The sequence below is a fragment of the Haplochromis burtoni genome, unplaced genomic scaffold, assembly GCF_018398535.1.
Source record: "Haplochromis burtoni strain Fernald_Lab_line unplaced genomic scaffold, NCSU_Asbu1 Contig_80, whole genome shotgun sequence".
Classification (NCBI taxonomy): domain Eukaryota; kingdom Metazoa; phylum Chordata; class Actinopteri; order Cichliformes; family Cichlidae; genus Haplochromis; species Haplochromis burtoni.
The window spans coordinates 1,014,668-1,035,440 of record NW_024582441.1 but is presented as its reverse complement, the minus strand read 5'-3'; the positions used below and the strand labels follow the sequence as shown (position 1 = coordinate 1,035,440).

Genomic DNA, 20,773 nt, shown 5'->3' with positions numbered 1-20,773 from the left:
GACCCTGACAGTCCTGCAGTACTCACTCCAGCAGTGCTACTAACGCAGAAGATGAGTGCTGTGTCCGCCCCACTTGGGAATTTCTCATCAGGGCAGCTGTTTGGGAAACAATGGAAACATGTTCAACTCCTCGCTGACACCTTTTGGAAAAGGTGGAAGGGAGAGTATTTATCCACCTTACAAGGCCGTGCAAAATGGACAGAGACTAGACCTAATGTCAAAATAGGAGATGTGGTCCTGCTAAAGGACCCCCAAGCCAGCAGGAACGAATGGCCCATGGGACTAATAGTAAAAACATTCCCCAGCAGCGACAAGAAGGTCCGAAAAGTGGAAGTGCGGACTCTAAAAGATGGGACTGTTAAAATGTTTCTCAGACCAGTTTCAGAGATTGTTGTTTTGCTTGCAGAGACTGAATGAATATTCTTCAATGCTAGATGATGTTTGAATATGTTGTATTGATGTTTATTGTGATATAATGTGTGTATATCAAGCGGGGAGTGTTATGCCCTTGAGTCAAAAGTCAGCGGTTGGTGTGTGTGCTGATTGAGCCACATAAGCAGAGTGATAAATAAGCTCAGAGTGAGACATAATTTCCACAAGAGATCTTTGTATCCTATGTGCGGAAATGGAGCGAGGGAGCGTCCTGTTCACTAACCTATCTTTGATGTACCCTTTCGCTTATGATGTCGTGAAAAAGTGCTCCGGCAGTTATTAAATAGGGACTAGTTCATGTTCACGCTAAGAGTGCTCTACACGTTCGCACCTCGGAAAACGTTCGTCTTTTTACATAAAAACAAGAAAGTCAAGCCTTGTGTGGAAGACCTCTTCTATTTGTTCGCTAGCTGTCTAACCTCACAGGGTCACGTGTCGTGAGGGCAGCATACAGGCAGATGCCATTAAAGCACACATGTGGAGATAATGTGAAGAGCACGAACTGAAGAAACATCAAACAATTATTATTCTGTCTGTTTAGTGGACGGTGAGAGGGCCGGCTCAAGCATAAATGCTGCCCAGGTTGTTGGTGAGGGTAACGCGTCTTTGACTCTGACCACGCTGAAGGTTGGAGATGAGGGGACCTACATCTGTACAGTCAGTCTTGGTCCTTTCCACTCCCAGCAGGTCATTCAACTTCGCATTATTCGTAAGTTTCACTCTGATCTTAATCCTCAGCCGCTGTTATCTTTGATATTCTGTTAATTCTTCTCTCTTACTTTCCCCCCATAGAACCTCCAGATGTTTCCCTCTCAGTGGAGAAGTTGGTTTTAAAGTCAAGTTCGTCCCAGAAATTAAGTTGTCACAGCAGTAAATACTACCCACTGGATTCTCACGTCAGTAACTGTGTTTTGAGATGTAACTGTTACCCATTACTGTTTTGTAACACCATCCTTTTAAACACCAATCTTATTAGTAACTTTAATATATTATCAAGTTTATGAAAGGAGATTTTTTTCTCAATCAGAAAGAAATAGAGGAATTTAATAGAGCAGTTATTGCAGGCCTAAAACCAGCCTCTCTCTCAAAGTCTCTCTAAGGACGCCTGAAAGTGTAGATATTTTTAAACGTACCAATGCTCTTCATCTTGTTAATCAAAAGTGTCTTTATTTGCTGTTTTAATAATAAGTTATCTTCCATATTTATTCATTTGTGTCCTTTTGAATTGCACTAGCTCCTAAGGCTACATTTAATTGAATGACAGGTCATAATTCTCTGCTCTTTTCTGTTTTTTAGATTGAGTGGTTTTCCCTCTCTCCTACGGACACAGACCCACAGCTCTTTATAGATCAGGGCTCCCTGTCCAGTCATCGGCAGCACGGTGATGGAACGTTCACCCTGTCCTCTCACATAGCTGTGCCTCCCACCACCGTCCCAGGAACCAAAATCATCTGCAAGGTCTCCCACACAGCTCTAGAAGAACCGCTCTTTGTTAGTGTGGTGGTGGAACCTCCTGAGCCTAGTATGTATATCTATTTAACACTTTTTAAAAAATATTTTTTTTACCATTATCAAAGGGTTTTCATTATCTTGCTGAGAGTGGAATATAAATAGATGACAAGTCTGACATTGCTATTTTTATATTTTTCTATAGAAAACAACTCTGGTTCGGTCCTGAGCTAACAAAATCCTACAGTGGAAGTTTTGGTTCAATCATATAGAAACTGGCAGTTGTAGTTAAACCAGGTGTTTTCCACATTTTCAGTTGGCATTTGGGGCCTTGACGTGTTACAAATGTAACAATTTACAGATCACTTTTAGCACCCTTGATGCACAACACTTTGGTTGACTTTGTGGATGAATTCAACGTGACAATTTATTTCAGAAACAGTGTAAACATTTTTTTTCTATTATGAGGGTGATTGTATTTATGTCTGATGTTAACCTTATCCACAAAACCTTTGTGTGTCTCCGCAGATTCCTATTGGTGGATACTGGGCTTCCTGATCATCACTGTACTTTTCTTCTATCAGGTCATGGGATAAATTTCACTTACATCATCGTGACTGGAGACTAGAAAGTTTCTTTGTGTCATTTTAGTGTTTAAGTTATTTTTTTAGGTATTCCACTGGTTTGTTCAACTCTTCCAGCTTTCTAGAAACTGAAAAACAAAAGTATAGAATAAAATTAGTCTCAGGAGGTTTACAAATGTGTACAATGTGATCAACAGGTGTATACTAAAATTTATAAATGTGTACAATGATTTGTAAGTTTTGAAGACTCACATGCTCTAATCCACACACAAATACAGAGGAATTGGAACACATGGAAAACTAATTTACAAATGGATATATCAAACCTGAATAAACAGTCAGGATTTTTACACAAATTTTACAGTTCGACTTTATAAATTTGATAATTTGTACTTTTAGAACGTTTCCTGTAACATTCTTTATATTCTCACGTACAGATCATTAAATATGCATGCATGAATCCTCTGATATGCACAGTGAGGGTTTGAGACTTCACATTGTGATGTTCACATAGTCCCACAAATGTAAGCTGTGTTCAAGTGCTAGAGAAAACAACTGGTACATCTGGGGTTCCAGTGGATTCATATGTGTGCTTGTTTTAGTTACTATGGATTATGTAGGGTGGAGAGACATCTCTATGGCTCGTCCTCTGAGGTGAATATATGCTGACAATTTCTTGTATATTTTGATTATATATGATTAAGTTGATATGGATAACAATCTAGGTTACTATATGGCATCTATGTATGTTTCCTAGTCCAGTATAATGAGCTGTTCTGTTTATTTATGTGTGGATCGAGCACCCAAGTAGTGAAAATTTTAATCATTGTGCACATTTGTAAATCTTAATTTACGTTTAATTTATATATCATTTGTAAACATTTGGGAAAAATTTTGCTCCGTACAAAAAACTTTTTGGGGGGGTGAAAGCTATGCATATGGTAACCGATCTATTTATGACATAGCTGTGAAATTTCTATACATGATACATTTTTTGTTTATTATTTTTAATACCAACCTATTTTTGCACTATGCAAGTTTGAAGCTTGCAATATGCTAAATTGCATTAAAACCCACAGATCACATCCCAAACTATGTTATTCACCAACAGTACAAATTTTATTCATATACGATAACACTGCAATTATACAGTAGCAAACTCCCTTACATGGAATTATTCCCTTCACAGCTTTCAGTATGGTTGTTGTCAGGGGGCCTGTTGTTTGCAGGTAGAAAATAATGGTGTGTAGGGGCAGTAGGCGTTTTCATCTTCTGCAGACATGAAAGGTCCACACGATTTGTATTTGAAAGCAGCTAATAGCCCAATTGCACTATGAGTATTTATTACCTGAGACATGGTCTCTGTAATATTTTTGTAAACTATTTACTTTATGTTTTTTCCCAGGAGCCCACAAAGGCCCAGAAATTATTTTTTTAAAAGAGCAACAATATTGAAAGCACCTTAAATGAACATAAAGTTGTTTTTCCTTGAATGTAAAATTATGCTTTGAGTATTTGGGGCTTATTTAGACTTTTTTTTTTTTGATCAATATAAAGTGGGAAAGGGTTTTTTTTTCTGTGTCTCTACTGAAAAATTGGTATGACTATTTAAACAATCACAGCCTCTTAAATCCCACGTACCTGCTGAATTTACTGTACATTCAATCATTTAGAAGCCTGGCAGAACTTTGTTTTATATTCTAGTGGAGATCCTGATGCTCCCTGTGACATTTAAGGAGGATGGAGTGATGCTACCATACAAGCCTTAGTTTGAATGTGTGACTTGGTGTGTAACTTCAGTGAAAAATGGTACATAGACCCAATAAATGTAGATTATTATACTTAAAGTGGGAATTTGAGAAGGTTTTTGTTATACTTCTTATTTTTGGTACTATATATTTGTTTTATCCTCCCTTCAGTTTTTGTATGATTTTATTTTATTTTATTGTACCTGTAATATAGAAGGATTATGTGATACTGTGACAATGGTTAAGGAATTTCCATTGATCAATCTTTGTACATTGTGGAATTGATTGAAGTCATTAAAAAAATACATCATCATGAAATCATGCTTTTCATGATGTAATTCAAAATGCTAAACACTCATATCCTTTACCACCAATGACTGCATTGATGTGGACGTGGCTTGTCTGTATATTTGGCTCAGGTGTTTATCTTCAACTTAACAATACTCCAAAGATTTTCGGTGGGGTTCAGGTCAGGCAGGTTGGTCAACAAACCATTTTGTAGTAGTTTTGGTACTGCGAGCAGTTGCAAAGTCCTATTGGAAAAGAGAAAAGGCATGTCTATTCTCTTCTGTTCATCCTTGTCAGAATCGCAGGGAGGCTGGAGCCTATTCAGCTACCATAGTTGTTGGGTACAGCCTGGACAGGGCTAGCACGGAAAGACAGGCAGCCATTTACACTCACACCTATGGACAATTTATACTCACCAAATTAACCTAACCCCAATAATTACATGTCTTTGGACTGTGGGAGGAAGCCACGTGGGAGAATCCTCATAAACAGAGAGAGAACATGCAAACTCCACGCAGAAGATCCCCGGTCAGACAGTGGACTCAAACCCAGATCCTGTGAGGCAAGTGTTAAAGAACTGGAAAATTGACTTTCATCTGACAAGAGGACTTCGGAGCAACAGTCCATTTCTTCTCTTTTTACCAGAAGACCAAAAAGACACTTTTGACATTGGAACTCATTTCCTAAAGACATCTGTGTGGTGAAAGAGACCTCCATCCACTCCTTGTGAAGCTCTTGCAGGTTTTTGAACCAACCTTTCTTAACAATCCTCTCAAACCTGGAGTCACCTCTGTCGCTTTTGCCACAATTTTCCCTTGCAGTCAATTTTCTATAAAGATGCTTCTTTACAGCACTGTGTGAACAGCCAGCCTTTTCAGCAGTGACATCTTGTGGCTTGCCCTCCATATAGAAGCTGCTCATGATCATCATCTGGACAACAATCACGCCAGCAATCTTCCCCATGATTGTGGTTGTGTGTATTGAACTAGAGCAAAAGATGCATATTATTTACCGTATACTGTGTGACTAATAATTTACTCAAACTCTAAATGAAATATTCTAATAATTTGTGAAAGTGGATTTCTGATTTTTGAGACCTAAACATCAAAAGTAAAACGATAAAGGCTTAGAATATTACAATTAATGTCAAATATATAAAGAAATTAAATTATGAAAATTTTGATTTTGTTGAGGAAAAAACTTTTCATTATATTCTTTTAGTTTTTTAGATGCTATAACACAACCAAAGGATACAATCAAAGTCAGTATGTAGTCACTTCATGATTTCTTTATTGGCATCAGCAAAAAGTGGTAAACATGCATTTGTTCTCCTAAATCCAGTTGCATCTCTTCCAGTAGTTCCAAGTTGTAAATCACAAAACATCTTCTCATGAACCATGTTAACTATCTAATAATATTACTGCACATTATCATTAGATAATTTTGGCTAACCGCTACAATTATGCATAAATGCCCTTTGCATTTTATCAACCCTGAATATCAGTCCAAAGTAAGGAAAATAAACTTCATATCCTACAGCCCCTCAAAAAACTTGAAAGAATTTATAAACCTGTTTTCAGGAGCGTAAACTGACAGATGTGTACTATAGTTCTACTCATACAACACGAATAATACTAAGTTTTCATTTTTCACTACAGTAGCAGTTTGTTTGCAGTCTCTGGATATTATTTTACTGTCCAACACAAGTGATCTTAACAAAATGTTGGCAAACTCTTGAGCATTGTTGCATTGCATAAGCAGTAATTATCAGATCAGAAAGACATTGTACATAGGTCCTTTAAACCACTAAGAAAAAAAATGTACAGTCGGCAGTAAGGTTCAGAAATGGCAGATACACAGGTTACACAAGAAGGCAAAACTACGGACACCGTTTGCCATGCAGGTTAGAAACAAAAGCTTCACACTGGCCGTTATCATACTGTCGATGACAGATGGGTGCTTTTATGTGAGTCAGCAGTGACGGTGGGACGACCAGGTGGCTCAGGGTTTCCAAAATCATATCCTCTTTCCTCTTTTCCTGCTTTCTGGACAACTTAAACAACAATTAAACACTTTGACAGCACAACTCTCAAAATAACTATGTGTCTGTACCTGTTTGAAATGTGGCGCTACACATTCATCTGTCTATGGCTGGGACTCTCTGCAAATCAGAATTAAGAGGCCTTCCTCTGGACTGAAGCAGTTAGTTCATGTATTCGTTAGATTGTCTGTAAGTGCCTGCTCGTGTGACTTAATTGCTGTGCATATTATTACTAAAATGCCACCTCTATGCCTGTGGTATAAACATTCTGCTTTTTCAGTCCAGATTTAAATTTTTACCTATTTATGCAGTAGAAATGTGTTGCAGTACTCCTACTACCTTTCCCTGAATCACTTCCTCCTTTCCTAAACTCTCACACAGTCTCTTTCCCTATTTTGCATTTCTCTTTTCTTGTTATCACTGGAGGTTGCAGAAAAAAAAGACTTAAGTGAGTGAAAGTTAGACAGGAAAGGGAAAAAAATACCAATCAAAGCCTACCAGGTAAAAGTGGAAGAAAGCTTTTAGCTACAATGCTTTGGATCACAGATACACACAAGCACAAACAACAGAAACTAGCATAATCTTAATCTAACATGACCTTGTGTTAGTAAGTAGCAACTGTGGAAGTAGCAGACAGAAGATGTGTATTAGTTATGCATGTCAGTATCAATTTACAAATGTTGAACTCTCAAAAAAACGTCATATGAATAAGCTTTGGCGTACTCGGTGTAGAAAGACTCTTCTGTACACCCCCCACCAGCGTGCTTAGCCCCACGTGTTCTCCCTCTACCTTCTTTCCTTTTCTTCCTTCCTTCCTCTTTTGACTCTGCCTGCTGTGTCCTTCAATAATACATGAGGTGCAGAGGCAGCGGAGAGTGAGCAAGAGTTCAAGTCAAAACAGTGGAAGAAAGCAGCAAGGAAAGGGAGGGAAAGAGGACGAAGAGAGCAGAGACATCTATAAACACTAATGTAATGTTTAAGTGCAAGATGGTTTGATGGAAGACTGTGTGAAGAGAGGAAGGAGAGGACTGACAAAATTGAGGAGCAGCGCTTGGGTTTCTTTTTTTGCCTCTCCCCTCTCATATTATCCTCAAGTCCATATTCATCTGTACTGATGAGCTGAGCTCAGTGGAAGAAGTATACTGTGAATTAAAGAGAGAGGGAAAGAAGTAATTAGTTTAATGGGTCTGGCAACACGTCATTAAAACTAAACGGGCAGAGGACACACTGACCTCTCCTTATGCAGGAATGTGGGGTTGTTAAAGGCGAAATAATATTATGCTGGTGTTGTCTTATATGTATAATATTGATGGGGGTTTTTTTACATTAATAAAAAAACCCATCAGTATCAGTTCTAACACTGATGTATTAGTGATTTCTAAATTTCTCACGTGTGCAAGTGGAAATAGCCATGCTGAGTGGGAAGTCGACGCATGATGATTATCTACATTTTGAAAGTAATCAGTTAATTGTGGAAATTTTTGCATCGGTGTCAGAATGAAACTACTTACAGAATATGATTCCAACCACAATAACTCCAATGATACCCATCATGATCATCATCTGAAAAAAAGAGATGAAAATTTTAGACTTCATCCTTTTACAGAAGAATACACGAAGCTGTGTTTTTAGGGTTTCACTATGTTCAAACAGAATAGAAACCAATCTGAACCACAAAACAAAACAATTATGACACTTAAAAGGCTCTTTGTGTTTGTTGTGGCTTAGTTATACAATCCCCTCAGTGTTTAGAGTGAAAACTCCACAATAGCAGATGCCTTTCTCCCATTTCCCCATGAGGTATCACTTCAGTGCTCTACAGCAGCTCATTAACAAATTCCTATGTTGTCCTCTATTCTCTCTGCATGCCAGAACACATACTAATAGGAATTTGTTCATTCTAAGTCAGATGATACCATAGGTTTCTCTCTGTTTTACCAATCTGTGTAAAGGAGCCACAGTAATGCGCCCACCTTGCAGTTCTTCCACCAGTACTTGTTTTTTAGCTTGGCTGCGCAGCTTTCAAACTGGGAGGCTCCAGCTTGGAGAGCGTCCGCTCTGTCATCCAGCTCTGAAAGCTTCTGGTCCCTTTCCAAAACCTTGTCCACATTCACCCGCATGATATCCACCACCTAGACCAATCCAGCAAGGATGAGAGAGCATTTTTTTTTTTTTGGGGGGGGGGGGAGGTAGTAAAGGAGGAAAATAGATGGGAATGTCGTTTTCGTAAGTGGTAATTCTTCTGCAGTTTGTTGCTCATGCATATTTTACATCACTGACTTTCTACACAGAATGCATTCTGACCCAGAAGCTCAGAACAGCTCACCTCTTCCACTTGGGCCTGAGTCTGCTGTAGCCTGCGGTTGCTGCTGGTATTGGGAGGGCCAGGAGGTGCGCCAGCTGGGGCTCCATCTGCGCCAGGGGCACCTGGAGCTCCAGGAGCTCCAGCTGGTGGGGCAGCATCTGGGGCAGACCTGACCAAGCACAACAATGAGAGTTTTGTGAGAGAAAGAATTGGATGAAGTCAGAACATTTCACATTCAACAATGGATAGATTTTTATAAAAATCTGAAAAGAAACTTGAAATATGCTGAGAAGGAAAAATGCCCTGTCTAAAGGCTTGTAAGAGTCAAGAGTGTAATTTGCAGGAAGGGAACCTGCAAATAGCAAACGTAGGCAGAGATGTTAGCAAGAAATGATGAACTAATGGGTCAGTGAGAAAGGGGCGCATAAGAGAGAGTGGGGGAGAGGTTTTAAAAAAAGCTATGTAGGCCACAGGATGGCGGTGGATGAGTAAAGAGAGAGAACATTTTGGGGAGGAAGAAAAAGAGAAGGCAGATGTTGCTCATGATGGATTACAGAGAGATGGGTGGAAGTGAAAAGAAAAGGTGAGGCAGAACTGAGGAAACGGTTAATCCAGCAGGAGGGGAGAGGAAGGAGAATTAAACCTGAGCAAAAAACCTCTGCAGAGGCAGCTGCCAGTTTAATATATGATAAACTAACTCCTGCAGGATGAAAATTTACAATATTTTTAAGAGAAATTCTGCATTAAGGAAGCTACTGATAACCCAGTTTCCTTTAAAAATTCACGTTTTACAGCATTAAACAGATGATGACCCCCAAGTCCCACAAAAACCTTCTAACTCATCCAGCACCACAAAACACGCTGCTTTCTATTAAATCTGACACAAAAACATCCAAAACAACTCATTCAGCCCCGTCTCGGGCTTTGCATGAGACAGAAGTCAACCTCTGAATACATAATTCAGCGAAGCAGTGATGGAATATTTTTCGCTTGCGTCAGCAAAAACCCTTCAAGCTGAAAGTAAATCATCTCACTTCGGACCGCCAGTGGAAGAAAATAAAGAAATGAACACGTTTCAATGTGGGTTCTTCCGCCACCACATATTAGATATCTGATTTTGTTTTTTGTTTTTTTTCTTTTCATTTTTTTAAGAGCGCAATGGAAAAGCCGCATTAATACTCACATCTTCTATGCAGCTGTTTGAACTGACTCACGGGCAGCGGAGGAGGGGTGACTGGCTGTGAGGCAGGAGGGTCTGAAGTACAAAGCGAGAGAGAAAAAACCCCCAAAAAGACAGAAGAGACGAAAAAGCGGAGGCACGTGTGCAAAGGAAAGTCCAGATGCTTAATTAGTAAACAGACTGAAGTGGCGCACTGACAGTAAACTGAGGCGGAGGCTCTTGGCGCAGTGGAGCCGATCTTCTAGCGATGCTTTTATACTGCAAGCCGTCACCAAAAGTACTGCAATACCGAGACACGTATACAGGTCGGGTGATAATTCACTGTGTGACCAGATTAGTGGGCAGGGAATGAAAAAGGAGCGGTGCCAGCTCAGGAAGGAAGTACTTCCAAATTATAATCCATGCAAAAGAAATCCACGGATGTTTGTATTCTTGCAGAGCTGCATCCGGCTCCTCCAAGTGATGCTCCCCTCCTAGATCCTGAGACGCAGCACTGATTGGCTGGTTGTTGAGTTGCCTCTTCTGAAAGCTACTGACAGAATACCTGCGATTGAAATAAAATAATAATAATAACAACAATAAAGGGGGAAAGTGCAGTCACGGGAAATCTGTTGTCTCTGATTGCCTCCTTCACTCTCTCTCTCACTGCGCGCTGTATGCGAGGTACGCGAGTTTTGTCCGTGCAAAGTGGCTCTGTGGGCAACTGCAATAATGCGTCTCTGCTCCTGCCTTCACCACTTGGACTCATAACGACAGTGCGGCACCCCCTCCCCTCCCTCCCTCTCTCTCCCCTCACACTTTGCAGTACTGCAGCTCTGTGTCGGATAGGGCGGCGGGACGACACTGCGGTACCGTGAATGCCTACAGAGTGTTGACTCGACTGTTTCCCCCCTAGCCTGGGATTCTCCCAGCTCCCTCCTCTTTCTGATCCTGTATCCCATTTCCCTTTGCAACGGCTTTCGTTTGAAAACTAATGGAGTCCTACATCTGAGCCTACCTCTACTATGCTTATATTTTGAATCAAATCTTATGCATATTAAAGTGAGCGGAGTTAGAAAAAGCCTCACGGGAAATAAAAAAGGTCAGTAGAGCAATGAAGTGAAACATATTAGAATGTGACGCTCTTCAGATGTTAAAAAGAAAATTACAGTTAAGCAGTATGTCCAAAAGGTCTTGTTTAGGATGTCACATTTAGTCTCAATGAGACTAAATGTGACCTTTTCAAGGTTCCTTACAATAACTTGCATTTGTCTGAGCTGCAAGAACAGCTTTGAAGAGTTTATTCAAAATTTGATGACGTATATGGAGAAAAATTAAGAAGTAATCTGTTTTGCAAATACATTTGCTTTTTGTCCCATGACACTATGGAGACAGATGTTTTTTTGCACACTGGGGAAGTGCTTTCCCTGTTTTAACACAAGTGCCCGCATGAGGAACTTCACCTGCACTGAGCCTCCACCTCCACCCTATCAAACACCCTGGGAGTGAACTGGAGTGTGGGAAAAAGCCTTCTTATGGTTGAACACCAATGAGCGAGCTCAGCAGTGCTCTGGAGTAGGAGAAAATTGCTGCATGCAGAGTCCACTGTCTCACTGAAACTCTTCTCAGACAATGGAGTCCCATTAGCCTTGAAATGGTAGATCATGTGCATTATGTTTAGGCATTTCTATTGTTTCAGACATAACATTAAAACCATCTGCCTAATATTTTGATCCTAAAAAACGAACAAACAAAAAAACACCAACCCCACAGAAACTCTGAGGCTGTCCTTTGGCTTCTGTGAAACCTGTATTGGATTAGCTTGGGGGAGCAAGTTTGCAGAGCACACTAACACTTCTATTGTAGAGGACCTTGGGTACAAGCTTGGTTTCTAACAATGTAATACCTTCGATCGCACATGCCAAAGTAACATCATAGTACAATCAGGACCCAAACTTACCCATCAGCTTACTGCGATAACGAGATGATCAACAGGCGAGGCAAATGTATTCACACAGCACAAAGACTACAGTCATTCAAGGTCCTTTACAAGGTGAAACTATTACTCACTTCACTTGATAAAAGTTAAAGCTCTGAAAGTTTCTCAGACCTCAAACTAACTCAAGAAACCCTCCAAATGATTTTTGTATTAAACGTCTGAATTTATCAGTTACTTCAACAGGTCATTTCATCCTAAGCTTTTTCTGACTTTTGCACTAGAGCCTATTTTCACGAAGTAATCCCATGATATCATTTTTAATTACAGACTGACTAGTTCAGCTTTATCTGAATGTTCGTTGGGTCTCGAGGAATAAAAAGCCACAAATTCCAGTCCATTTATAATTTATTTTCAGGTTTTAGTAGCATTTATTTTGAATCAGTTACTGATAAGAAATGAATAATGCACATTCAGTCTGAAACACACAATAACCTAGAAAAATGGAAACAGAGCACAGTGACAGCATGAAATCACACCAACAGACTGACACAGTCCTTCTTGGCTGCTCTGCACTTTGTTCAGCATTAGCGATGTTTGCCAGTGCGGTTGAAGCGTCTATAGAGGAAGCGTATCCTCTTTTCCAAGTTGTGCCTGTCCTGAGTCATCATTCTGTCTCCCACCATCTTCTTTTTTCTAATTGCCCGCTGCAGTTCATTACCTTTGAAAGCTTTCAGCCAGCAGGGGGCAACAATTAGGTCTTTAGGATGAGCTTTAAAGTCCCCTGTAGAAAGAGCACGAAGAGAGAGAGACAGTTTATGTGAAAGAAAAAAAAAAAAGTGTGCTGTGGGAGAGGCAAAACTGGTCAAATGAACAGCAAAGCAAGGCACCATATCAGATTAAATGTCGGATCATCATAGATTTGTTCACCTACGCTCATACCCAGCTTATCTTATCACACCATCTCCTGCCAATTTACTGTGCGGATGTTGAGAATACTGTAAGACTGTATGCGCACACACACACACACAGTCAGCCCTTAAGACAAGTGAGGTTACTCATTATGACTTAGAAACAGCAAACTAACCATCCAACAGTTGTACAGTACATCCTCTTAATTTTCTTGGATGCTGAGGATACTCACCCAAGATTCCTATGTTATCATAAACTCCATACATGCTCCTCTTCTCAGTCCATCTGTCCACCTTTTTCGGCTGAGGGATGGCGTGCATCCTGATCTGACAGCATGTACCTGAAAACAGCACACAGTAGCACAAAGTGCTTGTTCACATTTGGGGAAAATAGTCTATTTTGTTCTCTAAACAATTTGCAGATTACTCGATGTGCTCATTCACATTAAATGATTCAAATCAAAGGTATCAAATACAAAAGCTAATGTACACTTTATGCACTATGTTGTTCACAGACTCAATGAATCAGCATATATATGGCTCCATACATACAGTACAAATAAACACATAACATTTCTTCTACTCCCAGACAATTAAATTATTTGAAACTATTTAACATCCAGGTTACTAGAAAATTATAAGAATAACTTTACCAGGTAGCCATATTGGAACAGATGTTTACTAATGACTCAATAGATACCAGAGAAGCTTTTTAAACACACTCATGGGAAAAGTGTGATTCATGCACCGCAGGTCCCGGGTGGTTTGAGTTTGTTCTGTTTCTTGTTGAGGAAAATATAACTGTTGTTCTTGACAGCAGAGGTCGCTCACGACTTCAATTTCTATGTGAACCTAATTTTTTGTCTTGTTTATTTGGTAACGTGTAATTGCTTAGAGCTTTAAAAAGGTCGTGTTCATATCGTGCTGGTCTGACTTGTGGACGACATTTAAATGATTCGAACATGCGTGACTTTATTTGAACAAATAAAACGAGGCAGTGCAAAGAGTAAGCAGGTCATCTTTTTGGAGTCCACATAAATGTTTCTACACAAAATATCAGATGCGACAAATGCTCATATAAAAACATGTTGGAATGTGGAATGTTCAGTGAAGCAGGCAGATAGTACGGTAAAAGGAATATCTGCTCCATCTCATCTTTAAGTTATCTTAATTATATCCTACAAGTGTCCAACTGTTCCCGGTGAACATTTCATCATGATATTGAATGGAATATGCTAACACACCATGTGTTTGTCGGGCAGTGTAGGCCCATTTCTACTGAGCTGAGAGCGACTAAAAAGTGAGAATGGAGGGAATGATTCATGAATATCCATCACAGTAAGCATCAGCATCATAGCTTCAATGTCCTCTTTCTCACAACTGATGATGATGTTGATGATCATGAGAGGTAGTGCCGTTAACTAGAGGTTGTAAACACAACTAACTGGCAGTGACGGAGTGATGACAGGGTGGCTTGGGGTTGCAGTTTTGCCGCCTCAGCTTCAAAGAAACAACTCAGGCTTCTGTAAATGACACTGATGATATTTCTGAACAACAAACACTCGGTGTGGAGAAAATGTTTTTTTATATATAGATATAGCTAGATATGCAGTTTTGGACTATTGGACAATTTCTGGTCTTTTTTAATTTTATGCTAACTGTGCATACTTTTTACCTTACAGTGGCAAATATTACACTAACAGTGTAAAGAGTGACATAAAATCCACAGTCTGTGCACTACTCTCAAAAACAGTGCTTAAATGAGGCCAGCCTACATTAAAACTACCCTGCATTTGGAGAAAAATATATAAAGAAAAATCTGTCAAACTTATAACTCTTAAAATGCCTTAAAATAAAAAAAAAATAAATAAATACAATAAAAGTTCAATTCATGTCACCATAATTTAACCCAAACAACAGAAATGCCTCCCCCTTTTAACCCCTACTCCCATTTTTTTGGGTGAAATTACAGTGAAATTCCCACTCAAATCAAATTTAGAGAGGTTATGCACTGACTGGACAAAAATCCCCTTTTTCTGATTTATCAAGCTATCTTAACTCTTTCCCCCACACCTGTATGTGTTTTGAATCCCATATATACGCACATAAAATAAAAGCTTAAGTTTAACAACCATTAAAATGTGTTCCAGGTTTTTCTAATGAATAGCCCTAGTAATACCACGTAGGAAGAGATTAACCCCACTAACTTCTGATGGACATCTAGTCATTTTGTTCAGGAAGTTCCCTATATGACAGAGGTCAGTAATTTGCACCAGAGGTACACTTCAACTGTGAGAGACAGAATGTGAAAAAAAATCCATGAATCCACATGGTAGGATTTGTAAAGAATTTATTCGTAAATCAGGGTGGAAAATAAGTATTTGGTCAATAACAAAAATACAACTCAATACTTTGTAACATAACCTTTGTTGGCAATAACAGAGGTCAAACGTTTACTATAGGTCTTTACCAGGTTTGCACACACAGTAGCTGGTATTTTGGCCCATTCCTCCATGCAGATCTTCTCGAGAGCAGTGATGTTTTGGGGCTGTCGCCGAGCAACACGGACTTTCAACTCCCGCCACAGATTTTCTATGGGGTTGAGGTCTGGAGACTGGCTAGGCCACTCCAGGACTTTCAAATGCTTCTTACGGAGCCACTCCTTTGTTGCCCGGGCGGTGTGTTTTGGATCATTGTCATGTTGGAAGACCCAGCCTCGTTTCATCTTCAAAGTTCTCACTGATGGAAGGAGGTTTTGGCTCAAAATCTCACGATACATGGCCCCATTCATTCTGTCCTTAACACGGATCAGTCGTCCTGTCCCCTTGGCAGAAAAACAGCCCCATAGCATGATGTTTCCACCCCCATGCTTCACAGTAGGTATGGTGTTCTTGGGATGCAACTCAGTATTCTTCTTCCTCCAAACACGACGAGTTGAGTTTATACCAAAAAGTTCTACTTTGGTTTCATCTGACCACATGACATTCTCCCAATCCTCTGCTGTATCATCCATGTGCTCTCTGGCAAACTTCAGACGGGCCTGGACATGCACTGGCTTCAGCAGCGGAACACGTCTGGCACTGCGGGATTTGATTCCCTGCCGTTGTAGTGTGTTACTGATGGTGACCTTTGTTACTTTGGTCCCAGCTCTCTGCAGGTCATTCACCAGGTCCCCCCGTGTGGTTCTGGGATCTTTGCTCACCGTTCTCATGATCATTTTGACCCCACGGGATGAGATCTTGCGTGGAGCCCCAGATCGAGGGAGATTATCAGTGGTCTTGTATGTCTTCCATTTTCTGATGATTGCTCCCACAGTTGATTTTTTCACACCAAGCTGCTTGCCTATTGTAGATTCACTCTTCCCAGTCTGGTGCAGGTCTACAATACTTTTCCTGGTGTCCTTCGAAAGCTCTTTGGTCTTGGCCATGGCGGAGTTTGGAGTCTGACTGTTTGAGGCTGTGGACAGGTGTCTTTTATACAGATGATGAGTTCAAACAGGTGCCATTCATACAGGTAACGAGTGGGGGACAGAAAAGCTTCTTACAGAAGACGTTACAGGTCTGTGAGAGCCAGAGATTTTCCTTGTTTGAGGTGACCAAATACTTATTTTCCACCCTGAATTTACGAATAAATTCTTTACAAATCCTACCATGTGGATTCATGGATTTTTTTTTCACATTCTGTCTCTCACAGTTGAAGTGTACCTCTGGTGCAAATTACTGACCTCTGTCATCATTTTAAGTGGGGGAACTTGCACAATCGGTGGCTGACTAAATACTTTTTTGCCCCACTGTATAACAGCTGGGTCAGAAAAGAGAAACAGGGCTAATAGGGGTCCAAGGAGGAAAGAGTTAAAATCCCTATACAACTTTGAAAGCTTGATTTCATGAGATCCCTAAGATAGTTTGAGTTTAACTTGTTTTTTGTTACTGAAATCAAGAAAATTCATGCAGGCACATGCAGAATGTCACATTCACACCGACATTCGTACAAACATGTTTTAATCTGCGCCAAGTGCATTCTGTCTTATTTCCAAGGATACTTTGGCCGAAGCAATCAGGGGTAAACCAGAAATCTTCCGAGTAATAGACGACTTGCTTTACTTCCTGAGTTCAGGTTATCAGTTGCTACTGGAACCAGTGAGACAACTCACCTGTAGAAATGGTCCTGACGGTGTGCAGCAGCGTCCCAGCAGACTGACAGTAGGACGCCCCAGCTCTCAGCAGACCTCCCAGCAGAGACATGTCCACAGTTTTCTGCCAGAAGTTGTTAACAGATCATTTAGATGAAACTTGAAGTCAACGCTCATAAAATTCAGAGTATTTTTTAAAGTTTACTGTTCCTTCTTTAAACACGGCATCAGTTTCTTTAACCATCTTTACGGTGACCCTTAGCTTTAGCTTCAGCTAGCACATTACATCGAAGTCAGTGTTTCGACCATTACCTGTTTCCACGCGTGTTCAGAATCTTATACCACTCGAGTCCTTTGTTTATATCGCAGCTAAGGATCACTTACGAACATGCAACGCTTTAAAATGTTTGTTATTGACGCTTCAACATGCTCTGTGTGGCGGCTTCCATCTTTACTCTGTGTCCCATAATTCAACGCGGCAGTACCGTGTTGTCTGTAGAGAAGCGCAAAGGAAGAGTTTTATTATTGTCTTTGCAACTTTTTACTACGAATTCTACCCAGTAGGGGGAGATAGGCCTGTCGATACCCGAGTAAATAGGTAAGTTAAGTTTATTTAAAGCGCTTTATACAGAAAACTGGGAATAATCACAATAAACATTAAAACTGTTAAAAGTGATAGAGAATTTAAAAAAACAGTTATACAAATAATAACAAAAGAACATCAATAGAAGGCCTGGCTAAGCCTTGTTCTTAAAGGAGTCTACAGAGCATTACATGTTTTAATATATCTAAAAGTAATTTTCAATTAAAAGTTAAATGCCAGGTGAGGAGAAATCAGAAGTTGGAGAGAATGGCACTCACTAGGATTTAGTTATGTGAAATGTGTTTAACATCTGTTGTATTTACTTTTCGAACAAAACAGAATAAAACTGAATGCCTTTATTTGTGTTTCTACAGATAACGAGCGTCTTCCTGAGCCGTGCACAAGTGAGACACATTAAGCAGAAAAACTTCAAGCAACTTCTAAAAAAGCCTCGCTTTAACAAAATTAAAAAATATATAAACGGGATAGAAATTAGAAAAATAGGACAGGTATAAGTTAAAATCCACACACACCATACACATTTATGAATTTATGAACACACACGCAAATATCACCTGTGAAGTCCTTGGCGATATTGCACAAGGATGCTGTGCGTGGCGGCAGTGTGCAGTTTAATGCAGGCCTTTATTGATCTCTAGCACCATCCAAGTGGCAACAGAAAGAAAAGGTGGTTGCCAGGATGAGAAGAGTCCTTGTTGTTGTTTGTGGCACGACTTGTAGCTGTGCTTCTAGCTGAGTGACAGTGGTTTTCTTTTCTGATGTTTTGTTTCTGTCAACGGCCTTTTTGTCATCTCCAGTGAAGATGGTATTTCACACCAAAATGCCATAGTGGAGTAGAATAACACCAGCAGCTGTTTGGTCAGCTTGTTTCTCCTCACTGTGCTTAAGATACAGCTCTGCACGGTTTTCTTAAAGTCCTGTTTGTGCTGAGGAATTTAAAGTTGGATCATTTTCCACATTGCCTCCACCTTTGTTCAATGGAGCAGGATTCTCTTTCTGTCTGCTGAAGCTGTTGATCATCTGTTTTGTTTTGGAGGTGTTAAACGCCAGGTTATTGATGGAACAACATCAGCCGCTTTGCAAATCATGCCTGTAAACAGCCTCATAACAATTACGTGCAACCCTGTGGTGTCATCTGCAAGCTGAGTGCAGTGGGTTGGTGTGAAATCGTGGGTGCACAAGGAGTAGAGAAGTGTGTTTAGCTTTCAGCCCCGAGGGGCTTCTGTGCTGGGAAACTGTTGCTGTTTTGTTATGAAACATCTGCATGTGAAGTCTATGCGCAACATAATTATATATGTGTCCTGATGTTCACATTCAGCCGCCCTCCTATAAGTTCGTACAACACTGGACTTTACGGTAAAAAGGGACTGAAAAGCAGAAAATAAGACAGGTGAATTCTTGCACTGAAAAAAATCTGGGGGAAAAAAGAATACATTTTATTGCAAACCTCATAAGTGCTATTGCAAATCAGACAATCCATGCAGGCTGAGTAGCCCATTGCAAATTTCAATATCATTTAGTTTTTCTCATTTATGTAAATGAAAACAAAAAAAACCCAATATAACACAACAAATGTCATCAGCAACACAATCTACAGTCTGGTTAAAAACTAACAAACATACTGCAGGAATTCTGCATTTGTGGTATTTGGTTGGTGTGCCTAAAAAACTGGCAAAAACCACAAATTGATTGATGAGATTTGGTGCTGAGCCTGCAGCTGCAAACATTCAGGCTGTTTTTGCCTATTTTGCCTTTTTCTCTCTCTCATTCACACACGCATACGCACTCAGATGACATCAGTGACAGATGCTGATACTTTCAGTCTTACTGTTGCAAAGAGCTGAATGGAATAATTTGTCTTTTTCAAAGAAATAAGACCAGCACAGTTGATCTTTGTCTGTATTTCATTATTGGTAATGCGGCAGACACTATGTGGAAATTTAGCCCAAACAAAACATCATCAAACATTAGATTCCATTCACATTTAGCATAACCACAGAGCAATACTGTGTGCAGAGAAGGCTTACTGCTTTACTGTAAACATGCAACCTTAATTTAACTTTGACTTCAATTTAGATTAAATGTGCAAAAAAACAAAACAAAACCCAAAAACACTTTTTAAAAAAGTGTCAAAAAGTGCAGCTTTGTTTGTGTATATATGTTGAGGTAATGCTTAAAAAACACGAATCAGATATTTTTCAGCAAGCCCGAAGTGTAATTTTGGAAAAACATTTTTGCCACGCACTCGGTTTTTGCATTGCAGTACAGCGTTAAGTTCCCTTACACTGTTGCTCTGAATGCCAGCGCAAATAAAATGCTGACATAAGAAAATGTAAAGAATTTCTCAGCAGAGCCGCATGTTTTATCTGCACTCTGCTTCCTGCCAGTAAAACCCAGTGCAAAGATATTTCAGCATAAGCAAATACAGAATATGTGACCCTGCTATAATTCAGTCAGTTACTGAAATTAAACCGCAGAACTATCGACAATAACAGAAAACATTCATTCTCTACTAAAGATTGTGAAATGCTGCTGTGAGTTTAGAAAATGGACAACGAGGAGAGATAATGCAGTAAAATCTTGACACGGGAACAAACTACTCATCTGCCGTACTTGTACAGAAGGAGTCTGATTTGACTATTTTCCAAAGTAATCTCTATTAGCATATTCGTCTGCATCCCTTCAAGCTCAAAGAGCAGTAGTTTCCATGTGAGGGGTGTTTTCCTTCAGGGTAACATCATCACATATTCAGATACGGTGGAGATGAATAAACGACAGCTGAGGGAAAGACCACCTCACAGCACTGAGTAACACGCTGAGAGGTGCCCCCTGCTCTCTCAGGGTGTTTTTCAAACCAAAGCCTCAAGATCAAATAAACAAAACAGTGATTTCAATTTGAAGGCCGACAAAGGAAGTTCAGTGTGGATGAGATGAAAGGATTATAATATCAGTCACACAAAAGTCACATGGCTCTCACCAAGGAAAATGTCTTACCAAGATGAAGAAAAACAGCCCTGAGGTTTCACCCACATATTCTCAGGTATATCTGGGTAACTGTCTTAGTTTCTCTTTCTTTCTATGCATGCACGCATCTATCTATCTATCTATCTATCTATCTATCTATCTATCTATCTATCTATCTATCTATCTATCTATCTATCTATCTATCTATCTATCTATCTAT

General features: G+C 39.8%; 3 protein-coding genes across 3 annotated transcripts in view; 1 reads left to right on the top strand and 2 right to left on the bottom strand.

The window, feature by feature from the left end:
- The window catches only part of tapbpl (TAP binding protein like), a 7,115-nt gene extending 2,589 nt beyond the window's left edge, over positions 1-4,526 (top strand). The window contains exons 5-8 of the mRNA XM_005925233.3: positions 974-1,141; positions 1,225-1,328; positions 1,729-1,954; positions 2,410-4,526. Of these exons, the coding sequence (XP_005925295.1) occupies positions 974-1,141; positions 1,225-1,328; positions 1,729-1,954; positions 2,410-2,477 (566 nt within the window). The 3' untranslated portion in view covers positions 2,478-4,526. The remainder of the gene's footprint in view (positions 1-973; positions 1,142-1,224; positions 1,329-1,728; positions 1,955-2,409) is intronic.
- A 1,243-nt stretch (positions 4,527-5,769) lies between these two features.
- On the bottom strand, positions 5,770-10,790 carry LOC102310535 (synaptobrevin). Its single transcript, XM_005925234.3, has 5 exons — positions 10,031-10,790; positions 8,869-9,016; positions 8,516-8,674; positions 8,054-8,105; positions 5,770-7,684 (listed from the first exon to the last, which is right to left on the bottom strand). Coding segments are annotated over exons 1-5 (378 nt in total). The 5' UTR covers positions 10,033-10,790; the 3' UTR covers positions 5,770-7,667.
- Positions 10,791-12,332: 1,542 nt separating this feature from the next.
- Positions 12,333-17,486, bottom strand: mrpl51 (mitochondrial ribosomal protein L51). The gene is made up of 4 exons (XM_005925235.3): positions 17,298-17,486; positions 17,007-17,109; positions 13,087-13,194; positions 12,333-12,726 (listed from the first exon to the last, which is right to left on the bottom strand). Exons 2-4 carry the CDS (start codon positions 17,095-17,097, stop codon positions 12,530-12,532), a joined length of 396 nt encoding a protein of 131 aa, XP_005925297.1. The 5' UTR covers positions 17,098-17,109; positions 17,298-17,486; the 3' UTR covers positions 12,333-12,529.
- Between the last annotated feature and the right edge of the window lie 3,287 nt (positions 17,487-20,773).

What these genes read in the sequence shown, in the direction of transcription:
- mrpl51 (XM_005925235.3), bottom strand. Translation starts at nt 17,097, where the DNA reads ATGTCTCTGCTGGGAGGTCTGCTGAGAGCTGGGGCGTCCTACTGTCAG. An exon ending in CGTCAGGACCATTTCTACAG is followed by an intron (nt 13,195 to 17,006) that starts GTGAGTTGTCTC and finishes TGCTGTTTTCAG; the next exon opens with GTACATGCTGTCAGATCAGG. An exon ending in TGATAACATAGGAATCTTGG is followed by an intron (nt 12,727 to 13,086) that starts GTGAGTATCCTC and finishes CTCTTTCTACAG; the next exon opens with GGGACTTTAAAGCTCATCCT.
- LOC102310535 (XM_005925234.3), bottom strand. An exon ending in CTCAGGCCCAAGTGGAAGAG is followed by an intron (nt 8,675 to 8,868) that starts GTGAGCTGTTCT and finishes GGATTGGTCTAG; the next exon opens with GTGGTGGATATCATGCGGGT. An exon ending in ACTGGTGGAAGAACTGCAAG is followed by an intron (nt 8,106 to 8,515) that starts GTGGGCGCATTA and finishes TCTTTTTTTCAG; the next exon opens with ATGATGATCATGATGGGTAT.